Source organism: Myotis lucifugus, unplaced genomic scaffold (assembly GCF_000147115.1).
Source record: "Myotis lucifugus unplaced genomic scaffold, Myoluc2.0 scaffold_66, whole genome shotgun sequence".
In the NCBI taxonomy this organism is placed as follows: domain Eukaryota; kingdom Metazoa; phylum Chordata; class Mammalia; order Chiroptera; family Vespertilionidae; genus Myotis; species Myotis lucifugus.
In genome coordinates, this window is record NW_005871114.1 from 3,423,607 (window position 1) to 3,441,104 (window position 17,498).

Consider the following 17,498-nt stretch of genomic DNA (forward strand, 5'->3'; position numbering starts at 1 on the left):
AGCACAGAAAGCCACTCCACCAACACAGGGAAGCACAAAAAATGCGGAGACAAAGAAATAGGACACAAATGACAGAAATGGAGGAAAGCAAACGACTGGATATAGAGTTCAAAACCACACTTTTAAGGTTTTTTAAGAATTGTCTAGAAGCCGCCGATAAATTTAGTAAGACCCTCGAAAAGACTGGTGAGAATGCCGATAAATGTAGTGAGATCCTCAAGAAATCTAGTCAGACCCTGGATGTTATGATAAAGGACCAACTGGAAATTAAGCATAAACTGACTGAAATGAAGGATATTATACAGACTCCCAACAGCAGACTAGAGGATCGCAAGAATCAAGTCAACGATTTGAAATACGAAGAAGCAAAAAACACCCAACCAGAAAAACAAAATGAAAAAAGAATCCAAAAATACGAAGATAGTGTAAGGAGCCTCTGGGACAGCTTCAAGCATACCAACATCCGAATTACAGGGGTACCAGAAGAAGAGAGAGAGCAAGATACAAACAAAAGGAATCCAAAGAGGACCACACCAAGACACATCATAATTAAAATGCCAAGAGCAAAAGACAAAGAGAATCTTAAAAGCAGCAAGAGAAAGAAAGTCAATTACCTACAAGGGAGTACCCATACGACTGTGAGCTGATTTCTCAACAGAAACTTTGCAGGCCAGAAGGGAGTGGCAAGAAATATTCAAAGTGATGAATGCCAAGAACCTACAACCAAGATTACTTTATCCAGCAAAGTTATCATTCAGAATTGAAGGTCAGATAAAGAGCTTCACAGACAAGAAAAAGCTAAAGGAGTTCATCACCACCAAACCAGTATTATATGAAATGCTGAAAGGTATCCTTTAAGAAGAAGAAGAAAAAGGAAAAGATACAAATTATGAACAACACATACACATCTATCAACAAGTGAATCTGAAAATCAGGTGAATAATCTGATGAACAGAATGAACTGGTGATTATAATAGAATCAGGGGCATAGAAAGGGAGTGGACTGACTATTCTTGGGGGGGAAAGGGGTGAGAGGGATGCGTGAAGAGACTGGACAAAAATCGTGCACCTATGGATGAGGACAGTGGGTGGGGAGTGAGGGTGGAGGGTGGGAACTGGGTGGAGAAAAGTTATAGGGGAAAAAAAGAGGAACAAATGTAATAATCTGAACAATAAAGATTAAAAAAAAATGTTAGAATAGTCTATCTGCCTTGGGGCCTAACTAGTAAAATAAAAATCCCTGATCAATATAAAAAAAAAACAAAAACAAAAAACAAACAAAAAAAAACCACAATAATTATGTGATGTTAATAAAACGTCCGATGTTGTTCACTTCATTTATTTTCTGAGCACCTACACTTTGTTAAGATCTAAGATCTTAACTTAATCCCCACCACAAGGGAAGTTTACAGGAGACCATCTACTATTAGAAAACAATATTAGAAAATTTTAAAATATTAGAGGGAAAAATCTAGGCCACCCTCCTCCCCTCTCCCCCAAAAAAGTGATAAAAACCAAAATTGGTTGACTAGGAGATGGGGCAAGCAGGAAAGGTGGATTACTCTGAGGGAGCATGAGGAAATTTTTTGAGTGGATGGGTAATGTTCTGTATCTTGATAATTTAGGTCACGCTCATAAATGCAGTAATCAAAATAACACATATATAATTAATTTTATTCCCTCAGGGTATGTAAATATCACCCTAAAAGACAAAATATGCTGAAGTAATTAGAAAGGGACTATCATCTATTATTTGTTTTTAAATACACTAAGAGAGAATGGAACGTTAAATGGACAGGGTAATAGGTTGATGCTGTATTCTAGCTATGCAATAAAAAAATAGTAAAGTTTCAACTGTAGGTTCTAGTTTACAGATAGCTAAAAAATTCTTTCAACTGCTATTCTTGAAAATTTCATGGTAAAATGTTAGAAGTGAAGGAAAGAGCCAAAATGGAGAAAAAATTATGTTATCCTATAGTAGGTATAGTGGTGTTTAAGTAGGATATTAACAAAAGATATACTATATCATTTGCTAAAGACTAAAGGGTGTTTTGCTCTTTTGGATTTATCAATTTGTGGGTCTATTTTGATACTTCAGAAATCCAAGTAAGAATTAAAAAAAAAAATTTTGGTATGTATGACATTAAGAAAACTTACATTTCTCTCCCTCTCTGAATAAGTCATGGATCCATCAAGTCTGCTAAAGTTGAAATTTCTGAAGTGGCAGTAATCGATCAAAATGTCCAACATTCTTGTCATTTGTGAAAAAAGCAGCACCTGAAATTTAAATTTATTTTAGTAGCTATACTGATTAAAAAGAATAAGCAATAAAAAAAATCCAACCAAAGTACCACCTTGTGACCTCTGGTTTTTAGTTCAGGCAGCATTCGATCCAAAATTAAGAATTTTCCAGAGTTTGTTATCAATTCTTCATCAACCTTAAAAGGGGGCAAAGGAAGAAAAAAATAATTATCAAAAAGTAATTATCATGTACTAATAATTTGGCTTTGTCAAAATAAAAGCAATGTGGACAGTTCAATTTTCAATGAAAAAACCTTATAAAACTTAAAAAAAAATACACAAATAAAGTCAAATTAAAAATTTTTAAGATAATTCTTTCTTTAGGAAAGACATGCTCTGAAACTTAAAACACATGATTTTACAAAAATAAAATTTAGTTTAAGTAGAACCTTGATCTATTCTCTCTACCCCTTTTTTAAAGGCTTTGCATAAGAGAATAAGGTCAAACATATATGTAAGTTGAGATTTATTTTTTATAATCGAGTATATTTTCAAGAAAATATTTATGAAAATCACTGGTAGAACTCTCAGTAGCAATTAAAACACAGGAGCTTATACACACACCTAGTATTGAAGATTAAGAAATTATTCACTTTCTGGTTAACATAAATTACCTCATTAGATCATCTTTCTTACTTGAATGAAAAATTGTAAAGCAGTGATTCTCAAATATGGGAAATTTTGCCTACCATTCCCAGGGTGTATTTGGCAGTGTCTGGAGGCATTTCAGGTTGTCACAACTGGGGGAGGGAAATACTGCTGGCATCTAGTGGCTAGAGGCTAGGGATGCTGCCAAATGGCTTATAGTCCACAGGACAGCATCGCCTAAACAAAGAAATATACTGGCCCAAAAAAGCAGTATTTCCAAGGGTGAGAAACTCTGCTGTAAACTACTGTGAAACAAAAGTATTGCCCTAACCCAGCCGTGGGCAAACTACGGCCCGCTTGAAATGAATAAAACTAAAAAAAAAAAAAAAAAAAAAAAAAATGACCGTACCCTTTTATGTAATGATGTTTACTTTGAATTTATATTAGTTCACACAAACACTCCCTCCATGCTTTTGTTCCGGCCCTCTGGTCCAGTTTAAGAACCCATTGTGGCCCTCGAGTCAAAAAGTTTGCCCACCCCTGCCAGTTTGGCTCAGTGGATAGAGGGTTGCCCGGGGGACTGAAGGGTCCCAGGTTCGATTCCAGTCAAGGGCACATGCCTGGGTTACAGGCTTGATCCCCAGTAGGGGGCGTGCAGGAGGCAACAGATCAATGATTTCTCTCTCATTATTAATATTTTTCTCTATCCCTCTTCCCTTCCTCTCTAAAATTAATAAAAATATATTTAAAAAAAAAGAGTATTGAGGATTACTTAGAACTGATTTCCTAATATTCCTTCAGGGAATAAAAGCTGTTTTTTCATCAACTGCCCAGCACAACTTCCCAATACCCTTTCCGTAGGAAAGCTAACCATAAAGAAAGCAATTTCATTTAATCTGAAAATCTGCAACTTAATATCAACTTTTTGGTTTTCTCCTGTGGCTCTTTGTTGACATGTAAATGAGCAGCAAGATTGGTTTTGACAGGCTGAATATCAATTAAAAGTATTACTGCAAAGGTTGACAACTAAAGGTGTCTCTAAAATAGAAACAGAGGGAAATCAGCTGTGTTACTAAACAATTGTATTTCTAGTTTTTCCAATATGGAAAATGACACTTTCACCCAACATTTTAAAAGCACAGAAATCAAAACAGGGCATTATTAAATAGTATTTACCTTAAACTCCTGTGTGACTGGGTCTATAGGGTACTCAATCAAATATGGATGGTTACAGCATTTACGAAGTAGCATCATTATATTCTGCAGCTTCAGATCAACTTCAGATTCTACAGGAATATTCATTTCCACAACAGGTCTATCAAAAATATGTAATCCGTGAATACAAGAAATATGAAAAAATATCAGTTTAAAGGATACTTAATTTTTAAATTCACACCTTTCTTGGTCTAGCTCTGGCTGTATCTGACTGATCAAGTTGTCCAATTCATTAGGGGAATCATCTAGTTCGCTGTAATTTATTAATTTCCTACTTCGCCGTTTTGGTCGTCCAGTGGAACTTAACTGAACTGTTTCTTTCTAAAAGAGAACAAATGAAAGGAATATCTGTTTAAAAAGCTACACCCTTAAACTCTAAATATATAGCTAAAAACTCAGATCTTCCTTTTAATTATGATGAAAATAGGAGAACAGAGTCTATTGGTTGTACAAAAGAGAAATGCATAAGCTTAAATATTTTGAGAAAAAAATACATACAGTAAAAAATCTAGGCATTTAAGCAAAATTTAATGGTCTCCTAATTTTCACTTATAAGATAATCACATTCCACTTCGTTTCTTAAAATAGGTGACTAAAGAAGCAATTAGGGCCGAACCGGTTTGGCTCAGTGGATAGAACGTCGGCCTGTGGACTCAGGGGTCCTGGGTTCGATTCCGGTCAAGGGCATGTACCCTGGTTGGGGGGAACGTCCCCAGTGGGGGGCGTGCAGGAGGCAGCTGATCGATCTCTCTCATCGATGTTTCTTACTCTCTATCCCTCTCCCTTCTTCTCTGTAAAAAATCAATAAAATATATTTTCAAAAAAAAGAAAAGAAGCAATTAGGAGAAACCAAGATGGCGGCCTAGGTAAACATCGGAGTTTGCTGCCTCGAACAACCACTTCAAAAATACAACTAAAAGACATAACGGACATCATCCAGAACCACAGGAAGGCTGGCTGAGTGGAAATTCTATAACTAGAAGAAAAGAGAAAAGCACACTGAGATTCAGAGGAGGTGCGGTGCGGAAGTAAAATACTAAGGTACAGAGGCACACACGGAGCGGGCTGGCAGCTGAGGGCGTGGTTGTCGTTTTCAATCTGGAGCGAGTCTCAGGTTCTGAGCTCCATTTCCGGGCGACTCTATGGGGACCCAGACTCATACGGGAGAAGCGGGACTGTCTGGCATCGGTTGGAACTCGAGGGCAGCTTTCTCTCGGAGGTGCTTGCAGCGATTGCCAGGACACTGAGAAGTGGGGCCTCTGAGAGCACCCATAACTGCTAGCCCCGCCCTGTTGATCCCGAGGGACCTGCCCCGCCCAAGCCCTGCAGGGAGGCTTTTGCTGGATAGCCTCAGGCAGAGGCTAGATTAGCAACTCCTTAGAGATCCAGGAGCTAGTGTGCCCAGTGGTCAGAGTGGGACCATCCAGTTTGCAGCTCCTTGGATACATAAAGGACACACTCAGGGAGGGGGCAGACTCAGTGAGCACCAAAGCCCCATTGAAGCAAGTCTTGCCCCAGAGGGGTGTCTCCAGCACAGAAGTTCTCCCACTGCAGACACAGCTGATTCTCACAGCCAGTTGGCCTGGAGGTCAATCCCTCCCAGTGATACCTACAAAAATCAAGGCTTAACTACAACAAGACTGTGCACAAAGACCACAGGGAGTGCACCAAGAGTGTCCTCCTCAGGTAATTGGGGAGGCTGAACCACTGGGCCCTAGAGGACACTTAGCACAGAAAACCACTTTATCAACACAGGGAAGCACAAAAAATGCGGAGACAAAGAAAAAGGACACAAATGACAGAAATGGAGGGAAGCAAACGACTGGACATAGAGTTCAAAACCACACTTTTAAAGTTTTTCAAGAACTTTCTAGAAGCCGCCGATAAATTTAGTAAGACCCTCGAAAAGACGGGTGAGACTGCCGATAAATGTAGTGAGATCCTCAAGAAATCTAGTCAGACCCTGGATGTTACGATAAAGGACCAACTGAAAATTAAGCATACACTGACTGAAATGGAGGATATTATACAGACTCCCAACAGCAGACTAGAGGATCGCAAGAATCAAGTCAACGATTTGAAATACGAAGAGGCAAAAAACACCCAACCAGAAAAACAAAATGAAAAAAGAATCCAAAAATACGAAGATAGTGTAAGGAGCCTCTGGGACAGCTTCAAGCATACCAACATTCGAATTATAGGGGTGCCAGAAGAAGAGAGAGAGCAAGATATTGAAAACCTAGCCGAAACCGGTTTGGCTCAGTGGATAGAGCATCGGCCTGCGGACTGAAAGGTCCCAGGCTCGATTCCGGTCAAGGGCATGTACCTTGGTTGCAGGCATATCCCCAGTAGGAGATGTGTAGGAGGCAGCTGATCGATATTTCTCTCTCATCGATGTTTCTAACTCTCTCCCTTCCTCTCTGTAAAATATCAATAAAATATATATATAAAAAAAAAGATATTAAAAACCTATTTGAAGAAATAATGACAGAAAACTTCCCCTATCCAGTGAAAGAAATAGACTTACAAGTTCAGGAAGCACAGAGAACCCCAAATAAAAGGAATCCAAAGAGGACCACACCAAGACACATCATAATTAAAATGCCAAGAGCAAAAGACAAAGAGAGAATCTTAAAAGCAACTAGAGAAAGAAACTCAGTTACCTACAAGGGAGTACCCAGACGACTGTGAGCTGATTTCTCAACAGAAACTTTGCAGGCCAGAAGGGAGTGGCAAGAAATATTCAAAGTGATGAATGCCAAGAACCTACAACCAAGATTACTTTATCCAGCAAAGCTATCATTCAGAATTGAAGGTCAGATAAAGAGCTTCACAGACAAGAAAAAGCTAAAGGAGTTCATCACCACCAAACCAGTATTATATGAAATGCTGAAAGGTATCCTTTAAGAAGAAGAAGAAGAAGAAAAAGGTAAAGATACAAATTATGAACAACACATACATATCTATCAACAAGTGAATCTGAAAATCAGGTGAATAATCTGATGAACAGAATGAACTGGTGATTATAATAGAATCAGGGGCATAGAAAGGGAGTGGACTGACTATTCTTGGGGGGGAAAGGGGTGAGAGGGATGCGTGAAGAGACTGGACAAAAATCGTGCACCTATGGATGAGGACAGTGGGTGGGGAGTGAGGGTGGAGGGTGGGGTGGGAACTGGGTGGAGAGGAGTTATAGGGGGAAAAAAGAGTAACAAATGTAATAATCTGAACAATAAAGATTTAATTATAAAAAAAAGAGAAGGAATTAATGTATGAGACATCACTTAAATTTTAGGACCATAGCATTACTGGCCTTTTGCCTTTCACTTCAGTTAGAAATTCACAAGTCCTGAAAAGAGGTGATGATCCCTAAGACTGAAATCAACCATGAAATTTTCTATGCCAGCTGTCTTATACAGTTTATTTCAAATCCACACTCTACCTCACTGGATCCAAACATGTTTGTAATTGTACGGTTCACAATGGCTGTATAAAAGGTCTCTTGTTTCTTTGAAAGTGGTGCATAAACGACTACTTCTCGTTTAGGAGGAACTTCAAGAGCAACATCAGATTTTAGTCTTCTCAGTAAGAAAGGTGTTAGAATCTAAAATTTAAACATAAATAAACATATGTGAATACTGTACATTCCTATTTTGGGGAATACTTTCCCAACAGGTTCCTTTCCCCCTTCTCTTTTCTTCCTATGTAAATATTATAAAGTCTCAAAAGGTGAGGTAAAATGTCTCCTTGAGATTTTCCCAGACCAGGTCACCACATGACAAATATAGTATTCACAATTTATTAGTTTCCTAATATATACTGAATATTTTAAAAAGCCAATATAGGTTTTGAATTATTAGAAAACCAATGAATCAACTAATCAACCCAGAGATGTGGACATGAAAACCTTCTATAAATTCTAAAGCTTTAGCTTAAAATTACTCTCTTTCATCAGATATGTGATGACAACTAATTTTCACATTTTTAAAACACAGAAGCAAAAGGTAATTATACCATCATTAAACTTCTTAGATCTTTAAAATAAATTCCCCATTTGATGAACAAGAATAGATCCAGACACAAATGGTAGGGGAGAGGGGGCGGTTAGAGAGCAACCAAAGGACTTGTATGCATTCTTATTAGCATAACCAATGGACACAGACACTGGACGGTGGGGGCTTGCCCAGGGTGGGAATGGATGCTGGTGGTGGTGGTGCTGGTGGGTTAATTGGAGAAAAGGGAGACATATGTAAAACTTTAGACAATAATAAAAAAAGAATTCCCCAGAGGTAGACAGCTAAGAGATTTTATGAGAAAGAGAACATGACCAGTAGTGTGTTTAGAAAAAGAAAAAATAAAACAAAAAAAACATGTATAGACATCAGCCCAGAAACAAATATACTTAAAGAAAATTAGCCAGATAAAAGGTAAGATTTGATAGGATAAGTATGATTTGTGATTATTTTTACTTTCCATTTCTATACGGTTTCAGATTTTTACCATAAATATGTATAAACTTTAAAGTAAAAATATATGTAAGGATTTTGAATGAAGTTGTCAAAACACGATTAAGCAGCTTTTCAGGCCCACATATAAATATAATTTGGAGACCTTTGAAAGATTATTTTGCCTGAAGTAAAGACAGTTGGATGGGTGGAGATTGTGGGAAACATTAATAATGGATCATGCAAAGAAGTAAATTATGCAAATATTACTGGCAAACATTGCATAAAAACCACTTAATTTTACTTTTTGACAAACATATCAGTAACCATTAGGGGTCAAATGACTATACATGAAAAAAAAAAAGCAAAATTTCAGAGCACTTGAGTTCTGCGGTAAAGCCATGTGATCTCTGGGGGTGGCGGAATATATATTAAATTTGGGAGGATCCTCATTTTTCAAAATCTACAATGAGTTGAGAACAGTTGATCTTTAGGGTTCCTTTTTTATTCTAAGTCTACAGTAAGCAAAATAAGAAAAAGTCAAAACCTGGTGCAGCATATGCAATACATTCTGTTCTCTTTCTTTAGCAATAATATCTTCAGCAGTTTCAGAAAGACTAGTGATATCAAACCAAGATTCAAAGCTGTAAGAGAAATGATTACCAGTTATCACATAAATCAATTACACTAACATGATGTGTTTCATATTTTTAATTTTATATTAACCTGACTCTTAAGCAGGTATTTTCTTTAAGTGGGCATATTTTTGATTTATACATTAACATAACCTTACAATAGTATAAAAATCAAATGAACAATAAGGGATATATATTTTTTCCTTTTAAAAATGCAGACTGCCACCTCATTTGGATGTGTCTGGAGTCTTGGAAGTTTGACCACCCTATGTTCTCCTACAAATGGACCTTGAGAGCCTGTGTGGCAGGTCTAAGAGGGGAGTGCAGCCACTGCCACACCTTGACTGAAAAACACCCTGACCAGGGACTGGTCACTTCTTCAGCCTAGCGCACAGCTTCAGGAGGAATGCACATGGAGTGGTGAGGGACGAAGGGAACACCCGCCTAACTCAATCAACCTAGTAATCAAATGGGGTGACAGATGTTGCAGCCAGATCAGCCTCACATCCTTTTTAAACATTTTAATAAAGTGATTAAAATGTAAACTATCCTTGAAATCTAAGGCAGTAGAGATATAAATATAATCTGAGGCAACTGATGTTTTTTATAAATTCAGATTTCTACCACCATGTTTTAACTCAGTAGGAATGTGTAGGACCTGAAAATGTTGTCCTTAATCAATGTTCTGTACTAACAATCAGACAGCCTGGCCTTGGGCCATTTGGAAACCAGAGGTGAAAAATTTATTCTCAAAATGAAATATTCAGTTATTTTCCTATATTAAATTAACCTTCCCTCACTGATACTAAAATTATTTTGCCCTCCTGATTTTGATATTTCCATCTTAATTATTTTTAACCTCTGTTAAGATTATTTTCTTATCCATTCTGAGCATACTAATTTTTGGTTTTCATAATATAAGATTCAAAGTTTATAGAATAAAAAACACTAGGTTGAAACTGGGAAATTTTGGCTCTGGTGTTAACTAGTGACACGTGTGTGTGTGTGTGTGTGTGAGTGTGTGAGTGTGTGAGTGTGTGTGTGTGTGTGTATATGTGTGTATAAATAAATAATTTTGGGGGGTTAATCCTCACTGGAGGATATTTTTCCATTGATTTTTAGGGAGAGCAGAAAGAGAGGAAAGACAGAGAGGAACATCCATGTGAGAGAAACCCATCTATTGGTTGCCTCCTGCACGAGCCCAGACCAGGGCCCAGGTGGAGCCTGCAACTGAGGTATGTGCCCTTGACTGGAATCGAACCCAGGAAGGACCCTTCAATCTGCAGGCAGATGCTCTATCCCGAGTCAATCGGCTAGGGCATATGTTCCATTCTTGACACAAATTTTGTGTGAACAAATAAAATATTTTAAAGGTTTTTTAAAAAAAAATTTGCATTGATTAAAGGAAAACTATTGAATTGAGAACAATTAAAATATTTGTTAACTGTGTGAAACACATTCAGATGCTTTTCCCTAATTTTATCCTTACAAAACAATTCAGGGGATAGGTTAAATATATCCCCTATCTCACAAGAAAACCCTGGCGTAAATTTACTAGTTAGTCCTAGTCAGTTTGGCTCAGTGGATAGATCATTTGTCTGCGGACTAAAGGGTGCCGAGTTCAATTCTGGTCAAGGGCACCTGCCAGGGTTGCAGGAGGCAGCCTATCGATGATTCTCCCTCATTACTGATGTTTCAGTCTCTCTCTCCCTTCTTCTCTCAAATCAATAAAAATAAATTTTAAAAAAAGAGGGGAACATATAGGGGAAGGGAGAATTGGTGAAAGGTGATAAAGTCCAAACTTCCAGTTATGAGAAAAATGAATGGGACTGTAATTGATGACTACAATTAACACTCCTGTATGATATATAGGAAAGTTGTTAAGAGAGCAGACCCTGAGAGTTCTTATCACAAGGAGAAATACTTTTTCTTATTATTGCAGATGACATATGTTAACTAAATCTATCATGATAATCAATTCACAATATATGTAAATCAAATCATCATGCTATCATCTTAAACGTTAAGAGTGGAGTATGTCTATTACTTTGCAATAAACCTGGGGATAAAACATCACAAACAGTAAAATATACAATATATACCAGAACACAGTATTTGGAAAGGTTAGGGAAACCTAGAAAGAGTTCAAATGACTGGCTTACCTACCTTTTCAAATCATCAAATACATCTGGTAACAAAAAGTTAAGCAGTGACCAAAGTTCTGATAAATTGTTCTGCAAGGGAGTCCCAGTCAAAAGAAGTTTGTTATCCGCATTGAATCGTTTTAACTCCCTGATTAGACGGCACTTCATGTTCTTGATCCTGTGTCCTTCATCTACTATTAAATATTTCCAATAGCAATGCTGAAAAAGAATTTAGGGAAAAAATGTTTTATGATACCGCACAATTTTTCCTAAAAACAATTGTGAAAATAAAACCTCTATTAAAGATGAATGTTAAATTTTATCAAATTGCATTTCTGTGTTTATTGAGATAATACTTTCCTTTGATCTATTAAAGGGATAATTTTCCTAAACTAATGCATACTTGTGTTCCTGAAATAGACCTCACTTGGCCATGAACTAAAAATTAAAGCCTACCTGCGATTAAGTATTTAAGATTTTTCCATTCACATTTTATAGTCAAAGCAGTCTGTAGTTTTCCATTCTAATGCATTGTCAAATTTTTTTTTTTAAATATATTTTATTGGTTTTTTTACAGAGAGGAAGGGAGAGGGATAGAGTTAGAAACATTGATGAGAGAGAAAGATCCATCAGCTGCCTCATGCACGCCCCCCACTGGGGAATGCGCCCGCAACCAAGGTACATGCCCTTGACCGGAATCGAACCTGGGACCCTTCAGTCCGAAGGCCGATGCTCTATCCACTGAGCCAAACCGGTTCGGCTGCATTGTGAAATTTTGATTGTTATCCTATCTAATAATAGACAAACATGGTAATTGACCATACCTTCACTACGCCTCCCATCGGCTAATCAACATGATATGCAAATTAACCAACAACGATGGCGACTAATTTGCATACTGCAGGCAGGACGGGACAGCGCCAGCCCGCCAGTGCAAGCCACCATCCAGGCCCCCGGGTGCGACCCCAGAAGCCGCCTGCCTGCTTCCCATGATCGGATCTGATCCCCGGCGCAGGCCGGCCCCAGAAGCCACCTGATATGGCAGTAACTATCAGCCCTTTGAAAGTCAGTGGCATAAATGCACCAATTAAAAGACAGATTATGAGGGTGAATCAAAAACAAAACCCACTTTAAATATAAAGACACATATAGATTAAAAGTAAATGAATTAAGCTACAGCCTGTTTTGCTCAGTGGATAGAGCATTAGCCCGTGGACTGAAGGGTCCCAGGTTCGATTCCAGTCAAGGGCATGTACCTCAGTTGCTGGCTTGATCCCAGTCCCTATCAGAGCGTGTGCAGGAGGCAACCAATGTGTTTCTCTTTTTCCCTTCACTCTCTCTAAAATTCAATGGAAAAATATCCTTGGGTGAAGATTAACAAAAACAAAGTAAATGATTAAGTAACATTACAGAGATTATAAGAAAAATATATTCCAAATTTTGTTAGTTGTATAATGGTTATGTTTAAATTATTAACACCTAAGAAACTGGGTGAAGGGTACATATAATATGCTGTATTATTTTATAGTTTTTTTTACATGTATGAAATTATTTCAAATTAAAATATTAAAAAAATTAAAAATAAAATATTAATTGAAATGTATCTCCATTACATGCAAAAATCTCCTAATTGCTTCTAGCATAATTTCCTGAATTGTGCTAAAATTACAAGGGTTCAATTAAAAAATATCTTAATTCTAAATGATATAATAGAAAATATATAATAGTGCAGTTATAAGCACTTATCTGAAAATAAAAATTTAAAGAAGTGAATTTAAAGAAGGGATTAGCCAAAAAAAATATATGCACAACCCATGGACACAGACAACAGTATGGTGATGGCCAGAGAGAAGTGGGGGACAAGAGCTGAGTAGAGGGGGCAAAAGGGGAGAAATGGGGACATCCTATATCTAATCTAATAAAAGACAAATGGGGTAATTAACCGTACCTTCGACACGCTTCCCATTGGCTAATCAGGGCGATATGCAAATTAATTGCCAACCAAGATGGCGGCTGGCAGCCAGGCAGCTGAAGCGAACAGGAGGCTTGCTTGCTCCAGTGATGGAGGAAGCCAAGATTCCCCGCCTGCAGCGACTGGGCTCTGAGCTGCACTCTAAGAAACAATGTTGCAATTATAGAAGCTAAACAAACCCCAGATACCTGCTTTCAGCAGCCGAGGCCTCAAGCTGGAGCCGGCCTCAGAGCTAAAGTCGGCCCTCAGCTCCAGTGACAGCCATAGAAGGTAAATAAATCCCAGAAAAAAAAAGAAAAAAGAAAAAAAGGAGAGGTTGGGAGCTTCAGTTGCCCACCAGCCTGAAAACGGCCCTTAGCCACTCACCCAGACTGGCCAGGCACCCCAGCGGGGAGCCCCACCCTGAAGGCGGTGTGACCAGCTGCAAATAGCCATCATCCCGTCATCCAGGCTGTCCAGGCACCCAAGCGGGACCCTCACCCTGATCAGGGACACCATTCAGGGCAAACCAGCCGGCCCCCACCCGTGCACCAGGCCTCTATCCTATATAGTAAAAGTGTAATATGCACACTGACCCTAACAGCAGAAGGACTGGGAATGACTGGTCACTATGACACACACTGACCACCAGGAGGCAGACGCTCAATGCAGGAGCTGCCCCCTGGTGGTCAGGGCGCTCCCACATGGGAGGAGCTCTGTTCAGCCACAAGCCAGGCTGATGGCTGCCAGTACAGCGGTGGTGGTAGGAGCCTCTCCTGCCTCCTCAGCAGTGCTAAGGATGTCCAACTGCAGCTTAGGTCTGCACCCTGCTGGCAAGTGGGCATCCTCCGAGGGCTGCCGGGCTGCCAGAGGGATGTCTGATTGCCATCTTAGGCCCAATCCCCCGGGGAGCGGGCCTAAGCCAGCAGGTGGTCATCCTCTGAGGGATCCCAGACTGCGAGAGGGCACAGGCTGGGCTGAGGGACCCCCCTTCCCCCACGAGTGCACAAATTTTTGTGCACCAGGCCTCTAGTAGTAATAATAAATGCTAGTATGCAAATTGACTGAATGGCAGAATGACTGGTTGCTATGATGCGAACTGGCCACCAGGGGGCAGATGCTCAATGCAGGAGCTGCACCCTGGTGGTCAGTGCACTTCCATATGGGGAGTGCCACTCAGCCAGAAACTGGCTCATGGCTGGCCAGTGCAGAGGTGGTGGCAGGAGCCTCTCTCACCTCGGTGGCAGCACTAAGAATGTCCAACTACAAGTTTAGACCCAATCCCTTGGGGGCATAAGCCTTTAGTTGGACATCCCCCGAGGGCTCCCTGGCTGCCAGAAGGATGTCTGACTGCAAGCTTAGGCCTGGTCCCCCGGGGAGTGGGCCTAAGTCGATAAGTGGATATCCCCCAAGGGGTCCTGGACTACAAATGGGTGCAGGCCAGGCTGAGGGACCCCCCGCCCCGCCCCCTCGGAGTGCACTAATTTTTGTGCACCGGGCCTCTAGTACTAGATAACTAAGAACTGAAAGCCTTTCTCTGAAAAATTAAATAGCATTAGAATTTTTGTTTTTAAGATTGACACTCTTTATAAACTGCTGGTGTAAGTTTTTACATAGTTATCGGTTTACTGAGGTTTCCCCTTTCATTTGTATCTTCGTGGAAAGCCATCCATTTAGTTTTACTACGTTGTCATGAAAATTGTTTTAACTTGTAAATTTTAATACCTGTGTTTTTCTTTTACCTTGACCAGGTCAACGTAAAGTTCATCCATTTTACTTTGTAAAATAAAGAAATAGGCAATATTTCTTGGAAGTATAAAAACCAAACTGGCAAGGATATCCTCAGATAAAAGGATTGGCAAATTAGGGGAAGAATGTGAAATGAGGCATCTTTAGTATTTTACTTTATACATTCATAGAATGAAAAGATTAAAAATTTTAAATATTATGACTTTAATAAAAATAACTTGGGACTTCTTTTTCTGGTAATATGGCAAACCAGAAAACATGAAAAAGTTCTCACTATAAGCCATCTACTTTATAAAGCCAAACAGAATATAAAATATCCTTTATAAATAGGCAAAAAAAGGGGAAGGAAATCTAATGCAATGGAAATGATGAGGAGTTTAAAAAATAAATTAGAAAGGTTTTCATGGTGATTAGACAAGAGAAGGTCAATTTTCCCGTTGTTATAACTTTGACACTAATAAGTAAGTAGCTACAACACTAAGAAAAACAGATATGGAAATGTTATGCTATAGATCCATAAGTCTAAAAGAAGTTGTCTTAATAATAGCCTATTTTAAAAAAAAATTTTTGAAGAGAAACATCAATTTATTCTGCTTATTTATGCATTCATTCATTAATTCTTGTACTAGTATGTGCCCTATCAGGATAGAACTTGCAACCTTGACTTATTGGGAAGATGCTCTAAACAACTGAGCACCCCAGGCTTGGGCCACAGTCTATTCTTATTTGATTAAATTTAAGTAAGTTCTATCTATTTAAAGCACATGTCCAAGACATATCTGTAATATTTTTACAGATTAGGTCCATATCTGGTGGATGCTAACTCATTTAAAATGACGTTATGGCTATAAAGTGCCATAGACTTTAATTTTCTTTTTTAGAAATTACAACGAACCTTTATCTGATGTTTCTGTTAAAATAAACAGCCCCTTCAGCTTCTAAGGAGCTGTGCATAATAGAATCTATTACTTCCACCAGAAAAAATTTTTTAAACACTACTGGATGATGAGTATTATAAAAATGTGATTTATGAATTACAAAGAATCCAATGAAGTTTATTCACACCTGTAATGCATTGCGGTCTCTCATGGCTATTTCAAATGAAGTGATCACCACAGGATGAATCTGCAGTGTTCCTTTCCGTTGGTGAATCTTCCTTACCAATTTTCGACGTTCCTGCTGGGTCCCATGATATAACATAGTAGGAATCTAAAAGATTTCATATAAAAATAATGAAACTATAACAACATTAATCATTTTAGAGAGAAATACTTGTAGTCAATCAATTCTAATAAATTAGTAGACTACTGTGGGAGAATTAAAAAGAAGTTGTAAGAGCCCTTACAGGTTTGGTTCAGTGGACAGAAGGTCAGCCTGCGGACTCAAGGGTCCCAGGTTCAATTCCGGTCAAGGGCATGTACCTTGGTTGCGGCACATCCCCAGAAGGGAGTGTGCAGGAGGCAGCTGATCGATGTTTCTCTCTCATCGATGTTTCTAACTCTCTATCCCTCTCCCTTCCTCTCTGTAAAAAATCAAAATATATTAAAAAAAAAAAGTTGTAAGAGTCAATCAAATGTAAACCAATGCAGATTACAAAGATACTTCTAAAATATGTTTCTTATGAGGCAGAAATGTGACAACAACAAATATATATGGAAGGTAAACAACCATAAGAATAAATAGAATTAAAAAATAAAATCTACCTAGGTCTATTTCAGGTGAATCAAATTATCCAATACACCGAAAATCATCCATAGATTTTTTTGGGCAACAAGTCCAATATTACTAGTACCTATTCATCTTTATGAACTTAAACTAGGTATTGATGAGATTGAAAGGCAAATAACATGTAGTATTTACACAGAAACCAATATAATTATAGTAAGAGATCTATAATTTAATTCAGACAAAACAAACATTTGAAATGATATATACAAAAGGAAACATGTCTTACTTCTGGTGTAAATCTTTGGAATTCAGCTATCCAGTTAGGAAGTGTAGATAATGGGCCACAGACAAGAAAAGGTCCAGGTACTCCTCTCTCAATCATCAAGGCGACTGTAGCAATGCACTGAACTGTCTTTCCCAATCCCATTTCATCTGCTAAAATGCCATTAATTCCATTTTCCCAAAGCATCTGGACAAAATAATATACACTGCATTTAAATTCTGATATAATCACCTACTGAATTAGCAATTTTTTTTACCCAAAGATAATTATGAGACTGACATATCCTATATAATAAAAGGGTAATATACAAATTGACCCTAACAGCAGAAAGACTGGGAATGACTGGTCACTATGACACACACTGACACCAGGTCAGTGCGCTCCCACGGGGGGAGCTCTGCTCAGCCACAAGCCAGGCTGATGGCTGCCAGCATAGGGGTGGTGGCAGGAGCCTCTCCCGCCTCCTCAGCAGAGCTAAGGATGTCGACTGCAGCTTAGGCCTGCTCCCCACTGGCAAGT

At 38.7% G+C, this 17,498-nt stretch overlaps 1 protein-coding gene across 9 annotated transcripts in view; it reads right to left on the reverse strand.

The window, feature by feature from the left end:
• HELLS (helicase, lymphoid specific) overlaps window positions 1-17,498 on the reverse strand; it is a 40,818-nt gene that overhangs the window by 7,021 nt on the left and 16,299 nt on the right. For 8 of the 9 annotated variants that reach the window (XR_002829582.1, XM_023754900.1, XM_023754897.1 and 5 more), the window contains 9 exons: window positions 16,983-17,165; window positions 16,094-16,237; window positions 11,351-11,547; window positions 9,097-9,193; window positions 7,547-7,708; window positions 4,286-4,425; window positions 4,066-4,204; window positions 2,355-2,438; window positions 2,158-2,277 (listed from right to left, as the gene is read on the reverse strand). Coding sequence is in view for 8 of the 9 variants with exons in the window: in XM_023754900.1 (XP_023610668.1) it covers window positions 2,158-2,277; window positions 2,355-2,438; window positions 4,066-4,204; window positions 4,286-4,425; window positions 7,547-7,708; window positions 9,097-9,193; window positions 11,351-11,547; window positions 16,094-16,237; window positions 16,983-17,165 (1,266 nt within the window). In the remaining variant the exon portion in view is untranslated. Of the gene's footprint in view, window positions 1-2,157; window positions 2,278-2,354; window positions 2,439-4,065; window positions 4,205-4,285; window positions 4,426-7,546; window positions 7,709-9,096; window positions 9,194-11,350; window positions 11,548-13,276; window positions 13,327-16,093; window positions 16,238-16,982; window positions 17,166-17,498 lie in introns of those variants that run through there. The other variant, XM_023754901.1, reaches the window with a different exon arrangement.